General features: G+C 46.4%; 1 protein-coding gene across 1 annotated transcript in view; it reads right to left on the reverse strand.

Annotated features, from left to right (window-relative positions):
* Itpr2 (inositol 1,4,5-trisphosphate receptor type 2) overlaps positions 1–18223 on the reverse strand; it is a 419948-nt gene that overhangs the window by 241413 nt on the left and 160312 nt on the right. Inside the window, exons 23-26 of the mRNA XM_006986630.4 lie at positions 15311–15440; positions 9515–9572; positions 6844–7009; positions 4729–4902 (exon numbers count right to left, since the gene is read on the reverse strand). Coding sequence (XP_006986692.1) covers positions 4729–4902; positions 6844–7009; positions 9515–9572; positions 15311–15440 — 528 coding nt within the window. The remainder of the gene's footprint in view (positions 1–4728; positions 4903–6843; positions 7010–9514; positions 9573–15310; positions 15441–18223) is intronic.

Genomic DNA, 18223 nt, shown 5'->3' on the forward strand with positions numbered 1-18223 from the left:
AGGCCATGTTAACTGACTGTCCACTGAGGCCATGATAACTGATGACTGTCCACTGAGGCCATGTTAACTGACTGACTGTTCACTATTCTTTCTATTCCTGTGATAAATGTCATAACTGAAAGTAACCTGGGGAGGAAGAGATTATTTAATCATATTTGCCACAGCCCATCATGAGGAGAAGCCAGGGTGAAAACTAAGGGCGAGAGCTTGAATATAGGAAATGATGCCAAGGCCATGGAGGAGTGCAGCTTCCTGGCGCACTCGCTTGCTTTTTCATAAAACCCAGGACGACCTGCCCAGGGTAGACCTGCCCTCTATGGGCTAGGCCCTCCCACATTAATTACTGATCAAGAAACATCCATACAGACTTTCCTTCCGGCGGTCAATCTGGTGGAGGTATTTCCTCAGTTGAGGGTCTCTATTCCCAGATGATCCAAGCTTGTGTCAAAGTGACATAAAAAAAAACCTAACCAGCAAACCAACACACACCCCAAACCAGTACACCAGCACACACCCTAACCAGTACACCAACACACACCCTAACCAGTACACCAACACACACCCTAACCAGTACACCAACACACACACCCTAACCAGTACACCAACACACACCCCTAACCAGCACACCAACACACACACCCTAACCAGTACACCAACACACACCCCTAACCAGCACACCAACACACACACCCTAACCAGTACACCAACACACACCCTAACAGCACACCAACACACACCGTAACCAGTACACCAACACACACCCCTAACCAGCACACCAACACACACCCTAACCAGCACACCAACACACACCCTAACCAGCACACCAACACACACACACCTAACCAGCACACCAACACACACCCTAACCAGCACACCAACACACACACACCTAACCAGCACACCAACACACACCCTAACCAGTACACCAACACACACCCTAACCAGTACACCAACACACACCCTAACCAGTACACCAACACACACCCTAACCAGTACACCAACACACACCCTAACCAGCACACCAACACACACCCTAACCAGCACACCAACACACACCCTAACCAGTACACCAACACACACCCATAACCAGTACACCAACACACAACCTAACCAGTACACCAACACACACCCTAACCAGTACACCAACACACACCCTAACCAGTACACCAACACACACCCCTAACCAGTACACCAACACACAACCTAACCAGTACACCAACACACACCCTAACCAGTACACCAACACAAACCCCTAACCAGTACACCAACACACACCCCTAACCAGCACACCAACACACACCCTAACCAGTACACCAACACACACCCTAACCAGTACACCAACACACACCCTAACCAGTACACCAACACACACCCTAACCAGTGCACCAACACATACACCCCTAACCAGCACACCAACACACACCCTAACCAGTACAACAACACACACCCTAACCAGCATGCCAACACACACACTCCTAACCAGTACACCAACACATACACCCTAACCAGCACACCAACACACACACCCTAACCAGTACAACAACACACACCCTAACCAGCATGACAACACACACACTCCTAACCAGTACACCAACACATACACCCTAACCAGTACACCAACACACACCCTAACCAGTACACCAACACACACACCCCTAACCAGCACAACAACACACACCCTAACCAGTACAACAACACACACCCTAACCAGCACACCAACACACACCCTAACAGCACACCAACACACACCCTAACCAGTACACCAACACACACCCCTAACCAGTACACCAACACACAACCTAACCAGTACACCAACACACACCCTAACCAGTACACAACACACACCCTAACCAGTACACCAACACACACCCCTAACCAGTACACCAACACACAACCTAACCAGTACACCAACACACACCCTAACCAGCACACCAACACACACCCTAACCAGCACACCAACACACACCCTAACCAGTACACCAACACACACCCTAACCAGTACACCAACACACACCCCTAACCAGTGCACCAACACATACACCCCTAACCAGCACAACAACACACACCCTAACCAGTACAACAACACACACCCTAACCAGCATGCCAACACACACACCCTAATCAGTGCACCAACACACACACCCTAACCAGTACACCAACACACACCCTAACCAGCACACCAACACACACACACACCTAACCAGCACACCAACACACACCCTAACCAGTACACCAACACACACCCTAACCAGCACACCAACACACACCCTAACCAGTACACCAACACACACCCTAACCAGCACGCCAACACACACCCTAACCAGTACACCAACACACACCCTAACCAGCACACCAACACACACCCTAACCAGCACACCAACACACACCCTAACCAGTACACCAACACACACCCTAACCAGCACACCAACACACACCCTAACCAGCACACCAACACACACACCCCGTCAAGGTTTTGCTCACTGACACCTCACAGTACACTGTACTGTCCGTGTTGCAAATGATAAAAATAAATCTTGGAAAATCAAAGCAAGCTACATTGAGTTGCACATATGCTGAGCAGTAGATCCTGGGGTGTCTGGCTCCAGCCCTCCCACACCCACTGATGGCCTCTACATTATCATCTCTGCTCTGGTTATTAACTGAGACTGTCTCCCTTTATATCCACTTAGCTCTGCCTGCAGCTAACGCCGGTCTCTCCAGCTCCCCTGCAGTGACGACTCTGAATCCAGTTCAGCCGTGCCAGTGAGATGAGGCTCCTGTGCAACCTAAATGCCAGGAGGAACCTGCAAGGCATCTCCCAGGAACTGGGGGAGCCAAACGGAAAATTCCAGCAGATGTGACTAAGAGCTTGGTATTCACTGTCACATCCCACGCTTTCAAAGAACCGGTCCATGGTGGCGGCAGTGGCCGCAGACATGGCCACCACGCAGCCTCTTGACTCCAAACGAAATCTCCACTCAGCACTGCAATCATCCGACCTGGAGGTCAACAGTCCAATGGCAGCCCCAAACTCTAGATTTCCCAAATATTTAATTCTTCATATTAAACCAACCTTCTAATCAACGTGCCTAAAATGATTTCCCTTTCTTGAATCAATAAATCTGGAATTCAGCGATTAAGCATCAGCTTCACTACTCACTCATTGGAATCCCCTAGAAAATTAATTTTTATACCATAAGCTATACATCTTTGTCTTGAGAGTATATGCAATTAACCCATATGTTCCTCTTCTTTCTCATATGTATGAGAAGCACCTGAGAAGCTTCCAATGGGGTAGCATACTCACCATACAATGAAAGAAGGACTCTCTCTGTCTTCCCTCAGTAAATGGAAAATGAAGGCCACGGATTGCCAGTCTCATTCCCCGCCACAGCTAATCTGAATTCTTTTTGTTTTCTTTAATATTTTTTTTACGTTCATTGGTGTTTTGTCTGCATATAAGTCTGTGCGAGAATGTCAGATCTTGGCGTTACAGACAGTTGTAAGCTGCCATGTGGGTGATGGGAATTGAACCCAGACCCTCTGGAAAAATAGCCAGTGCTCTTAACGGCTGAGCAATCTCTCCAGCCCCCTCATATAAATTCTTACAAGAGAGACATTTCTCTTTTGTAACTTTCATCGAGAGTACAGTAGGCTAAGGTTAGGCTGTAGGAGCCCCGGATTGAACTCAGATCCACAGGCTTGGCGTCGAGTCCCATTGCCTGCTGGGCCATCTCACAGCCCATCTGAAGACCCCGACTGAAATAACTCAGACAGCCAAGTTTAAGTCAGATGAGAAGCAACACATATAAAATATGACTTTTCAAAAGGAAGAGGTATTGTAATTTGTGAAAGCATAGCAACCTGTTAACACTATGTCAGAAAGTGCAATCTTACAGAACCTAGATCTTACCGTCCAAATGTTGGCTGAGTCCCAGATTCCCAGCCTCAGGGAGCCTGGGGTTTTCCAAGCTTTAGCTTACTGAACTTAAAAAGGCAGCCTGATCGCCATCCCTAAAGCTTTTGTGACAGTTGGAAGGAGATTCCACATGTAACAACACACTGAACATGCCAACTTCTTCCTTACCTCAGAAATGAGCTATGGAAGAATTTATCCCCGCCCCATGGCCCTACCTGATCCTCAGACAAGCATGGACTATAAAGTCTATATTCCACTGACACTTTTAAAATGTATAAAAGACAAAGTGAAGAGTTACAGCTAAGCCACCATCCCAGACCTGAAGTGGATGCCACCACTTCAACTCCACCTCCTGACCCCTCAGCACTTTTAATATTTAATATTAATATTTAATATTAATATTTAACTGCCACTTTCTGTGCCGCCATCCTACAACCCGGAGTACCCTGAGTATTCCCAACGCTGCAGTGGGAGAGCCGCCCCACACCATTTACATTCCTGAAGATTAAACACACCCAAGCGGAACGCTAGGCAGGCTTTCTGGAAACTACCAATTATGATAATTAGCTTTCATATAAGTATTACCAGGAAAACTGTTGGTGTCTTTATTTTTTTTAAGTGGGGACTCGATCCCTGGCTTAAGAGTAAGAGCAGCGGCTGCTCTTCCACAGGACCCAGGTTTGGTTCCTAACCCTCCCTGTCCCCAGTTCCAGGGGTATGGCGCCCCTTCTGGCCTGTGTGGGCACTACATGCATGGGGTGCACAGACACACAAGGGATTTTCTTCCCAAGAGTGACTTGACAACAAACCTCATTCGTCTCTTCACCTCCTTTGGCCTGTCCTTCACCAATCTCTCCATTCTCATAGCTGCTGCTCTTCTCAACCCACAGCTCAGATTTTTCCACCGTCAGCCGAAGTTGGTCAAGATCCGCCTTAATTTGCTTGTAGTTATCAACATCTTGGTTTGACACCAGTAGCTGCACCTAAACACAGAAGAACTGCATCCCTCAAAACTGTGTCACAGCTTTCTGTAGCCTGTACATCTGAAATCCCATCTTTTTTTTTTTTTTTTTTTTTTTTTTTTTTTTTGGTTTTTCGAGACAGGGTTTCTCTGTGTAGCTTTGCGCCTTTCCTGGAGCTCACTTGGTAGCCCAGGCTGGCCTCGAACTCACAGAGATCCACCTGGCTCTGCCTCCCGAGTGCTGGGATTAAAGGCGTGCGCCACCAACGCCCGGCTCTGAAATCCCATCTTTAAACACTCATTAGTTGAAGTTCAACACTTACAGAACACTTATGGATATTTATGTGCATATTGACTGAAAACCTGCAAATATTCATGAACTCCAACCAAATATTCACCTGTGAAAAGGAATTCTTAGATGTGTACTCTCAAAAATCTTTTAAAATTCTGATAAGAAATTTAACATAAAAGTTTAGGGGGTTGGGGAAATGGCCCAGGGATTAAGGGCACCTGCAGCTCTTGCAGAGGACCTGAGTTCAGTTCCTGGAATCCACATGGGACTCCAATCTCCTGCAACTCCAGTTCCAAGTGATCTGAACCCTCTTCTGGCCTCCATGGTACTGCACACATAAGGTGCATGTACTTAGATGAGTGCAAACACCCATACACAAAAAACAAAAGTAAACAAATCTTGTACAAGATGATCTCTAATTTCATGGTTCAAGTTCATTTTCCTGAGGTTGTCTATACATGTATCTGTCTGAAAAGTCAAAACATAAAAACCCATGGAAGAAAACATTAATGGCTACAATACACATTTGCTAGTATAGACAGTTTCAGAACTTGAGAGGACCATACAATTGTAATTTATACATACTACATGGCACATACTTGTAAAACATGTGCATCTAGATGATTACCATTTAACTCCTTCATATCTGTTAGCATCTTCCCAAAAAGCTTCCTAATACAGGTCCGCACTCCACCAAACACAAAACATCAGTGACCTACTCATACATGCAAGTGATCATGAGAGATTAGTGTGCAACCCAAACATCATGGGGAATGGGCTGGATCTCCATCACAGGATAGATGGGATCTCATCACAGGATAGACTGGATCCCCATCACAGGATAGACTGGATCCCCATCACAGGATAGACTGGATCCCCATCACAGGACAGACTGGATCCCCATCACAGGATAGACTGGATCCCCATCACAAGATAGACTGGATCCCATCACAGGACACGTTGGATCCCCATCATGGGAGACAGACTGGATCCCTATCACAGGTAGGGGACAGACAGGATCTCCATCACAGGAGACAGGCCAGATCCCCATCATGGGGGACAGACTGGATCCCCCATTACAGTTCCTTTCTTTGGAGGTTCAGCTTTTTTTTATCACAAGATATTTATTTTGAAGCTACAGCTTGCCAGATTCATCATTAAATTCTGTAGCCAAAATAACGGCAGTGGCAACAAGACTTCTAATAGGTTACTGTTCCCCAGAACCTCCTAAATTTTAGAGTGTGTCACTTTTATAAAGATACTGACTGAAGATCCCTTGTGAGAGACTCATTCTAAAGCAGGTCCTGTCTACACACAGACAAGACCACATCTATCTTTCAAAACAAAAATAACAAACTAGGTATTGTATTGCATGCCTACAATTCCAGCACTCCAGTGGCAAAGGCAGGGGGATTGCCAAGAGTTCAAGGTCAATCTGAGCAATATATTGAACTCTGAGCCAGCCTGTGCTACAGAGTGAGACCCTGTCTCAACAACAAGGAACAGGGTCTGAGGAACACAGCCTCATCTGCAGCTACCATCAGGGTGTGGTTACAAACACTTTCAGAATTCCACAGCCCTCAATCTTCAGTGTTCATTTTCTTGGTACAGAGCTGAGGACCGAACCCAGATCCCATGTGCCAGGCAAGCAGGCGCCCAGCCCCAGCTCACCTGTTTAAAGGCCTGCAGCACTTCCGCTCTCTGGCTGAAGTGTTTGAACAGCAGCTGCAGGGCTCCCGAGAGCAGCGGAGGGTAGTCGTGCATGATGAGGTGGATGAGGACCCGCAGGAATGTCCTGCCTCCTTCATCGTCAAGCTGAACTGGAGTTTTTTCCTTTCTATGAAACCAAAAGTAATTCTAAAATAACACATCACATGATATCTATATTAAAGTCATTTCAACTGTATGTGTTTTTAAACTTAAACCCTTGTTTTCTCAAAATAAGAGATGAGAGGGAGACATTGTCACTTCCTAATCTTATATAACTGATGACATAACAATGACAAAGATGGTTCCTCAGCCAGTCTCAAGAGTTAGTCACCAACACAGGAAAAACAAGCGCTGAGTGATCCCTAAGTCATTTTCATTGTCATCTAGCATATAAAATGATGGGTTTCATTGTGACATTTTCATACATAGTTCTTTGTCCACTGCCCTCTTTGTCCTCCTTGCTCTTCCACTCATCTCCTCATCCCTCAAAGAATCCCCCTTCTGCGAAAGCATTTACTGACAATGTCGACCAATGGCCAGAGACCAGATCACCACACGGCAAGTGGGGCGGGACAGTCACAAAGGCACAGCCATCACCACGGGGCTCTGTGGCTTGGTGGCCCAGCGGGACTGGGAACAGATTCCACTGGGGCTTGCTGATGGGCTGCGCCCCCGGAAGCAACCCTTACGTGACTTTGTGGTTGAGTAAGCATTGTAGAGGGCATTATGAAAGCCTGCATAGCCTATCATGCACCTACGTCATGTAATATGTGTGGGTTACGTAGGTGGGGGAAGATAGATATGATAGAGAGATAGATGATAGATAGATGCATAGAACACAGACAGTAGATAGATACACACACATGACTGACATATAGAACTGATACACAGACAGCTAGGTATATGGCACATGATAGAGCCAGAGATGCATACACTCATAAACATGATTGATAGACAAGATACATAAATATACATAGATGATAGGCAGACACACAGATGACTTTAAAATGATAGGTCTATGCAGATATATAAATAGATGATAGATACATAGATGACAGATGATAATTTATTGATTCTAGGATCACGATGAACAAGGCAGCACAAGAGAAGTGATGCAATCAGGAGACAAGGGGCATGAGCTGCTGCTGCTGATCACACACACTCACACACATGCACGCACACATTCTCTCACATACACACACTCACACATACATGTACTTACACACGTTCACACACTCACATATACATTGACACATACACACACTCTCACATACATGCATGCACACATTCTCTCTCTCACACACACACATGCATACTCTCTCACACACATGCATACTCTCTCACACACATGCACACATGCATCCACACACATGCACACACATGCACACACACATGCACACACCAAAATTATAGTTAAGAGTATATTCACTACATAAGCAAGTAACAGTCACACTCAAGTACTCCATCCTGCTTGTGACCACACACTGACACAGTTGGCTGTGTGGCGCTGTCCACAAGCTCCTCCACAGACAACACACTAGCACACTGCACTCTGACAACTGGATGGCTGTGAAGTCCCTCGTCTCTAGGAACTTTTTAGTTCTTCCATTTTATAGAACACAGTTCTATCACGGATCTGTCACCTGGAGCTGTCATTGGCCAAAGTGACATTATGCAGCTCATGTTGGTGTGTTAAGATCATAGACTGGCTTTATCTTTCTTCCCCAGAATAATAAATATTTCAATCAGAAATCATAACAGTAGAAAAACAAGACTATAACAAATGTTCACTAGATGATGGATCTTCTGGGAGCTCTGTCCTTCCTCCTTCTTCCTTCTTCCCTCTTCCCTCCTCCCTCCTTCGTTCCTCCCTTCCCTCCTACCTCCCTTCCCTCCTCCCTCCTTCCTCTTTTCTCCCTTCCCTCCCCCCTGGACAGAGCCTCACTATGTAGCCCAGGCTAGCATGGAACTGTGCACCTGACAGTTAATTTTTAATTCTTTTTCCCTCTCTAGGAAAAAGAGGCAGTAGGGAGCTCAGTGTAGACATTTTTATCTCCTCAGATTATCTAAAGTCTAATAAAAATGAATGTCAGTAATTCTACCTGAGATTTACTTGCTCATTTTGATTGCTATTATATCATTTCTGAAAATGAAACTTGACGACAATACATGCCAGGGATGTGGCAGCAGAGGAGAGCGGTCATTTTCTTCCCCTGTGGACACTTCCAACTGACATGAAATGTCTGATTTCTCACTCATAAAGTTAAGGATGACATCAAAAGACACCACTTTCTGCCTCCGCTACCTAGGACTCTGGGACACAATGTGTTAAGAGATACCACGCTGTTTCTGTGGGGGCTGACGGGCATCTGTGTGCTGCCATCATCTAAGGAAAGAAAAGCTAATTCTGAGAGAATTAAGTATGTAGAACTTTTCTCCCATTTTTTAAGGTGATTTAAGTAAGAGTCATACTCTTTCTTCTAGAGTAAATTCCGAGCTTCATTTCTGGCAGAAATTATGTTAGCAGCAATTGGAGTATCTAAATACGTATAAAAAGACGAATGGTAGCAAACTATGGATAAAATTCTAGGTGAGACATATCCGCATATAAGACAAAGACTCATTACAGTACCTGCCAGCGAACATGGTTTCTGCCTGAGCTGCAATCTCGTCAATGTCGGGAACAATAGCTGTGAAGACAATACAGAAAGTCTTCATTTTGTTTTAATTCATGTTCATAGTCATTTACTTGAAGATGTTTTTTATTTCCATACTTTTTGTGACACCAAATGTTAACAGTTCAGAAAATTACAATATAGTTCCACTTAAATCAGTGTGATGGTGCTTTGTCAACTAGACACAATGTAGAATCACCTAGGAAAGCATTTCAATGAGGAATATTGCGTTAGGATGTCGAGGGCTGTTGTGATTACTAATGTGGGAAGATCCAGCCCACCACGGGTGGCACCATTCCCCAGGTAGGAGGTCCTGAGCCGTACAGAAGTCAAGCAGAGCTCAAGCGGGCAAGCATGTGCACATTGACTTCTCTCTCATCCTGGGTGTGGACATATGACCCGTTCTCTCAAGGACATGTTCTGTGACTTCCCTGTGATGATGGGCCATAACCTGGAAACAGAGACTGAAACAAACCCCTTTTTCCCTTAATTGCTTTTTTTTTTTTTTTTTTTTTTTTTTGGTTTTTTGAGACAGGGTTTCTCTGCGTAGCTTTGCGCCTTTCCTGGAGCTCACTTGGTAGCCCAGGCTGGCCTCGAACTCACAGAGATCCGCCTGGCTCTGCCTCCCGAGTGCTGGGATTAAAGGCGTGCGCCACCACCGCCCGGCCCCTTAATTGCTTTTTATTGGAGTATTTTATCACAGCAAACTGGAACAAACTTGAGCATCTTAACTGAAGTCCCTGCACGCGTGTGTATATATTCAGATGCTGAATATTGAATCCAGGCTGCAAATGCACTATCTCCCCCTTTAACACTTTAATAAAAGCTGTGCTTGCATTACATATACCGTGCTTACATTACTGCCATCAAATGTATTAGCAGATCAACAGCCATCTTTACAAAGGTGCTCTGATTTATAAGTGTATGTATGTGTGTATTTGATGTGTCAAACACGTGTGTGTATTCCTACACAAACACACACACAGGGTGCACTAGCGATGTCACAGGAGAGCAATTGGCTCCACCTGAGAGAGGAGTTTCTGGGGTGCCTTTAACCTTTGCTTGTGTGCTTTACCGACACTCAGAGCTCCTATTTCTAGAAGTCTGGCTTCTGGGAGTCAATAACGGTTACGTTTCTGTCAATGCAGCCGCCAGCATGACTTTCTGGTTCGGCCTGATGGTTCCTGGAAACAGCCCTTTGGGGTTCCGCACTTCTGGGAAACCGTGGTGCTGCAGGGGTGTCAGGGGTGGCATGGTGGCTGCTGGTCTGCAGGGAAGGCAGGCTGCAGAGCAGGGGCGGGTGGTGAGGCCATGCTCTGGTCTCATTCTCACCCCACGAGCAGTCAGTGGGCTGTTCTTGTCTGACTGGCTGACGGGTGGAGGAGATGGCTCCTAACGCCGTCCAGGAGCTTCCCATCTATACACAACTGCAGCCTCAGAAGAGCTCTGTTAACTGGCTGGCTGTCCTCAGATGTAGCTGACAGCCCACCGGGACTGACCCGGCCCAACCAGGAGAAAGGAGAGTTAATATTTCTGTCTTCACAAAGTCCTTTCTACAGCCTCACATTTTTACAGCCATTCTTTATGCTCTTTCAGGTTGTGTTCCAATTCTCAGAAACATTTAGATCTTTAAGCATGAGGTAGGATTCCAAAGCAAGGACACCAGGCCCCGGCACCACCACAGGCAAGCCTTCGGGGTCCTTCCTCTTTGTTCTCTGGCTGACCACGGCTTGCCCCAAACGCCTTCTCAGCTGCACTTGACGCTGCTCTTTGATCCAGGCGTGGACACTGTTCTCAGATTTTCACCAAAAGAACAGAATGTGCAAAGGATTCAGACTCTGCAGCTGAAGAGGTCTCAGGGGTCCGGGGCTTTGATGACTGTGGTAGCCCTCGCTGTCAACCTGCCTGAGTTTAGATCACCATGGAAACACCCTGGCTGCCCCTGTGAGGATGTTTCGAGGAAGGTTTGATTGAGGTGGGAAGATCCCCCTAAATGTGGGTGGTACCCCAAGGGCCGGGGTCCTGTACTGAAGAGGTCAGAGTGGGCGGAGCACCATCAACCACCTTTCCCCGCCTCCTGACTGTGGAGACACATGACCGGTCACCCGTGCTGCCCCGCCCCTTGCTGCCCATTCCACACAAAACCTCTGCCCTTTAATTGCTTTGTCACAGCAACAGTGACTGATCTTCCCAGTCACCGCCCCACCCGGCTTTCATCATCGGGGAAGCGCATAACAGCACCTCTGCCAGCCACAGCGCGGGCAGCTGCGGGACAGGCGCGTCGGGCACAGTGCCAAATCCAGCAAATACCCAGTTTCAACTGGCAGAGAGTGTCATCTTCTGACACAGAAATGCTTTTGCTTTAAGATAGATATGAAAGGTGCTTGGGGTCTTTAAAGCAGAATGAAAAAATCAAGGATCACGAAGAAGCCTTATGGCAAGCCATTATTTTGTAAGCTAATTTAAATGCAAACATGCACACACATACATATATATATACAACACATGCATGTATACATGTGTATATATACATGCACATATATACATGCATCTATGCATACACATATATGTATATATACATGTATTACACATACAAACGCACACATCTATATACATATATGCATATGTATATACATATATACATATGCATACACATATGTGCATGTGTGCATGCACACACATGTATATATACGTATATGTATACATATACATATACCCACACACACACATATATATAGACAACACACATGTACACATACACACATATATGTATGTACATATGTAATTTGAACAGAATGAGTAGACAGTGCTACTTCTCGAAAACATGGGTTATTAAATTAAAGTCTCAGTGCAAGGCACAGACTACCTCCCTGTGAGTTGTTGATCCATGAGAGCAGGCCCCAGGGCCCAAACAACATACATTATTATTTGCTCTTGGCTGCCCCAAAACTAAACAGCTGAAGACAGCAGAGACACCAGCTCCACAGGACACTGGCTCTCCGGCCGGCCAGCCTCCACGGAGCAGGACACTGGCTCTCCGGCGGGCCAGCCTCCACGGAGCAGGACACTGGCTCTCCGGCCGGCCAGCCTCCACGGAGCAGGACACTGGCTCTCCGGCGGGCCAGCCTCCACGGAGCCGAAAGGTGCTGTGTGGGGAGGAAACACTGCACGTCCCACCCAGTGCTGGACCCTGCACACTGCAACCTGACATGCTGGCAGGTTGTGCCGTGGCTGCAGTGGCGGCAGATGGGTGTGGGGCAACCAGCACCCTTTGACTGACAGGAGGCTGCACAGCAGGAGGGAGATCACAGGCCCTCTCCTGGACCCCACTGCTGCTTACGAAATGCCTGTGCTGCCGAAAAGCTTTTTAAATGCTTACTTTTTTAAAATTTATTCTTTTTTTATTTTTTGAGACAGAGTTTTTTTAATCTTTTAAAAAGTATTTTATATTTGAAATTATAATATAATCATATCACAATTCACTTTCCCTCAAAGCACTTCTACATATCCCTCCTTTGGTCTCTTCCAAATTCACAGCTTCTTTATTCATTAACTGTTTTTACTAGTTGTTTCCATTTCCCTATGTTCTCATCCCCCACTCCTCGCCCTCCACCACCCCACCCACCCCACTCCCAGTCTGCTCATCCAGATCTCATCCACTTCCCCTTCGCTGGGCCATCCATGTGTCCCTCCTAGGGTCCCTCCAGCCAGCCTCTCTGGAGCTGCGGGTTGCAGTCTGGCCATCCCTTGCCTCACATCCAGCATCTACTTATCAGCTGATAAACTCCTTCAGTAAGGTGGCAGGATACAAGATTAACTCAAAAAAAATCAGTAGCCCTCCTATATACAAATGACAAACGGGCTGAGAAAGAAATCAGAGAAACATCACCCTTTACAATAGCCACAAATAATATAAAATACCTTGGAGTAACTCTAAGCAAATGAAAGACCTGTATGATAAGAACTTTAAGTCTCTGAAGAAAGAAATTAAAAATATCAGACAATGGAAAGATCTCCCATGCTCATGGATAGGTAGAATTAACATAGTAAAAATGGCAATCTTACCAAAAGCAATCTACAGATTCAATGCAATCCCCATCAAAATCCCAACACAGTCTTGGAAAGAACAATACTTAACTTCATATGGAAAAAACAAAAAAAAACCTAGGATAGCTAAAAGAATCCTGCAAAATAAAGCAACCTCTGGAGGCATGATGATCCCTGACATCAAGATCTACTATAGAGCTATAGTAATAAAAACTGCTTGGTACTGGCATAAAAACTGAGGCGTGAACAAATGGGATCGAATTGAAGACCCTGACATTAATCCACACACCTATGAACATATAATTTTCGACAAAGAAGCCAAAACTGTACCATGGAAAAAGAAAGCATCGTCAACAAATGGTGCTGTCATAAATGGATGTCAGCATGCAGAAGATTGCAAATAGATCCATGTCTATCACCATGCACAAAACTCAAGTCCAAGTGGATCAAAGACCTCGACATAAGTCCAGTTACACTGAACTTGATAGAAGAGAAAGTAGGAAGTAGTCTTGAATGCATTGGCACAGGAGACCACTTCCTAAATATAACACTAGTAGCACAGCCACTGAGAGCCCAATTAATAAATGGGACCTGTTGAAACTGAGAAGCTTTTGTAGAGCAAAGGACACAATCAATAAGACAAAACAACAGCCTACAGAATGGGAAAAGATCTTCACCAACCCCACATCTGACAGAGGACTGATCTCCAGAATGTATAAAGAACTCAAAAAGCTAGACTTCAAAATACTGAACAATCCAATTTAAAAAATGGGCTACAGAGCTTAACAGAGAATTCTCAACAGAAGAATCTCAAATGGCTGAAAGACACTTAAGGAACTGCTCAACATCCTTAGCCATCAGGGAAATGCAAATCAAAATGACTCTGAGATACCATCTTACACCTGTCAGAATGGCTGAGATCAAAAACACTGCAGACAGCTTATGCTGGAGAGGATGTGGAGCAAGGGGAACACTCCTCCACTGCTGGTGGGAGTGCAAACCTGCACAGCCAACCTACATCAGCAAGACCTGAACATGGCAGTACAGAAGAAACAGAAGAAACGTTTGTGTTCATGTACAGGGGTCTGTGCTGCTCTCAGCTGTGCTCAGAGAAGCTTCTTCTTGTGCGAGTGATGGTGATGGTCAGTGCAGAGCACTGGTGAAGATACGGAGTCTGTAACCCTGAGTACTCAGCCGGGGACGGGTCCTCTCTAACCTCCCACAGGCCCAGGTGCAGGGAACCTCACTGATGACGGGGCAGAGAGAGTCCATAGACGGGGAGGAGTGCTGTGAGATGTTAGACGACGCAGCCCGGCTGGTGCACACACCCACTCACAGCAGCCGAGGTCACCTCGGCAAGACCAGCCCAGCGTGGTATCGAGTGTGGATATTGGCAACTGATGGCTGCTGAGGAAGGAGAGCCACTCTCCGAAGACATGGCTATTGGTGGGTTGACCGTGCCCCAGTGAATGGCCACACACCCATGTTCATGTGGGCGGCCCTAACTGGATTCCAGGGTTGTCAGTGATACCAACAGGGAAATGAATTGGGGAGGGAGACAGGTGGGGGCGGGAGGGAGCTGGTGATGGATAGAGATGGTCGAAATACATTCTATAAATACATGGAACTTCCAAGCAGTAACAAGTATTATTTAGGATAATTTCTAAAAACACAGAATGCAAATGATAATACCATCGCAAAGGTACCTGAGGGCAGCAGCGTGTCCGGGGAGCCGCTGGCAGAGGCATCACCATTGTCACTGTTCTCCCCAAATTCCTTCTTGTATATGGACAGCATGTACGAGATCCGGTAATCCAGCCTGACGCTCAGGATGAACTGGAAGAGTTAACACGGCAAATCAGTTCCATCAGCGCTACTGAAAGACGCCGTTCTGCGAAGATGGTGCAGCTGTTCGCATAGCACGCACACACGTCACAGGCTGGGGAAGGAAAGCCTGGAAACAGGGTTCCATCCCCAGAACTCACGAAAAGTGAAAGCAGCAGCTCCACAGAGACACTGTCATACATGTGCTCTCCATACAAACACTGTCATACATGTGCTCTCCACAGAGACACTGTCATACATGTGCCCTCCACAGAAACACTGTCATACATGTGCTCTCCACACAAACACTGTCATACATGTGCCCTCCACAGAGACACTGTCATACATGTGCCCTCCACACAGACACTGTCATATATGTGACCACCACATAGACACTGTCATACATGTGCCCTCCACAGAGACACTGTCATACATGTACCCTCCACAGAGAACACTGTCATACATGTGACCTCCACACAGACACTGTCATACATGTGACCTCCACACAGACACTGTCATACATGTGACCTCCACACAGACACTGTCATACATGTGACCTCCACATAGACACTGTCATACATGTGACCTCCACACAGACACTGTCATACATGTGACCTCCACAGAGAACACTGTCATACATGTGATCTCCACACAGACACTGTCATACATGTACCCTCCACATAAACACTGTCATACATGTGACCTCCACACAGACACTGTCATACATGTGCCCTCCACACAAACACTGTTATTCATGTGACCTCCACAGAGACACTGTCATACATGTGCCCTTCACAGAGATCACTGTCATACATGTGCCCTCATACATGATATAATGAATTTTTAATGCAAGTCATGGCACACACCAGCCACAGTGCTGTCAATCTCCCAAATGATCCAGTTGGAGATCTTATTTGTAAACTACAAACTCTCACTTGTTGACCTGTTTTTGTCGGTTTTAAAATGAAGGAAATGGATATGTTTTTGTTGGTCAGTGTTAATGAAAGACCACAATTAATTAATTAATTTTTGATTGCATTTTTTTCTTTTTCTTTTTCTTTTTCTTTTTTTTTTTTTTTTGGTTGTTTATTTTAGTTGGTTGGTTGGTTTTGAGACAGGGTCTCCTGTAGCCCAGGTTGGCCTCAAACTCCTATGTAGCAGAGGATACCCTTGAACTCCTTCTGTTCCTCCTCTAAAGAGCTTGGATCGAGTTTTAGAACCCAGGAAACCTGACACCCCACAACTGCTCTCTGGATACTCCATGTAGGGCGTCTTGCGGGTCTAGAGAGGCAATGCTGACAGGATCCCAGACACACTGGCAATCTCCTTTGCTGAGAGGAAAATGCTGGAGCTGCTTTTGTGATGGAAAGGCTGGGTTTCCACTGCTGCAGAGTTGACCCAGTCCTAACATCTGCCCAGAAGCCAGGCCGGCCAGGTGGCTGCAAAGCTGGGTCCTGGGTTTCTCCACTGTGCTCATGTCTCCTTGGATTTCTGTTACCATCATCTCAGTGGCTGATGCTGGACAGTAATGAAGTAGCCCTTCAGGCCCAGGCTCTGCTGGGAGCCTTGGGGAACCCAACATTGCCTGGAAGGAGCAAGTATCTGCCTGAGAGAACAAGGGCCGCTCTGTTAGGAGGTGACATGCAGGGCTGAGGCATGGGACCAGATGTCAGGAGGGTGTGCTGTGGATTCTCCTGTGATAAGCCCGATTTTCTGAGCACAGCTATTACCAGTGTGCCGCACTCTCAAAGGGCCTCCTTCCTGGAACAGTAAACACTGTGGTAGCCCAGGCTTTAGAAAAGCTGCCCCCTGTGTTCTGTTTGTTTCCATGGCCCTCCCTTCCTCCCCAGGCCCCGCCCCCTCTTCAGTGCTCAGATTCCTCTGTCCCAGGTCACTGCATCACACATGATTTCCTGTTGCATCCTCATGTCTGTTCAGAGTCCACAGAGTCCACTGCACCTTCATTCTCTTCTCTACCCACAAGAGCAAGCTCTCAAGACACTGAACATGTGCATATGATGCTTCTTATGATTCCATGGCCAGGATCTGGATATCTGGATCTCTCTCTCTCTCTCTCTCTCTCTCTCTCTCTCTCTCTCTCTCTCTCTCTCTCTCTCTCTCTCTCTCTCTCCCTTATCTTTATCCTTTCCTACTTCCCCCTTCCTCCCCCCCCCCACCTCTCCCTCCATCTCTGCCCATCTTCTCCCCAACGCTTTGAAGGTCTTTATGCTGCATCTGGATGGAAGCAAGTTCATGCCAGCTACTCTTTGTGAAGTTTATCCGTGTTTGCTAGTCAGGTCCTGAGGAAGAGGGTGTGGAAAAGGTGCCTACAGGACTGGGGACATGCTGCTCTTACAGGGAACTCAAGTTTGACTCCCAGCACCCAGCTCAGATGGCACACAGCCACCTCTAACTCCAGCTCCAAGGCATCCAGTGCTCTCTTCTGGCTTCTGCAGGGACCTGCATTCATGTGCACATACCTCCCTCACACATATACACACATGCACACAGAAAGTAAAAACACTTTTTGATATAACATTTGAAGGTAGCCAGGTTGTAAACGTGGCTCTTGAGGAGTATAGAGTCCAGAAGTAAGGACAAACCCCATAGTGACTTTTTTATTAACCTGCTATGACTATGACACACACTGAATAAAGGAACTCCAGTGAATGGGGATTTATGGGGTGTAGGGCAGAGCAACATTGGGAACAGTAGACTAAGGAAGGGCCTAGGGCTTGGCCCTGAAGCAGGACGGCAGAGACAGAGCTAGGCTATGGGTGCTTAACATGCAAGGG

This window comes from Peromyscus maniculatus, chromosome 3 (assembly GCF_049852395.1).
Source record: "Peromyscus maniculatus bairdii isolate BWxNUB_F1_BW_parent chromosome 3, HU_Pman_BW_mat_3.1, whole genome shotgun sequence".
Taxonomy (NCBI): Eukaryota; Metazoa; Chordata; class Mammalia; order Rodentia; family Cricetidae; genus Peromyscus; species Peromyscus maniculatus.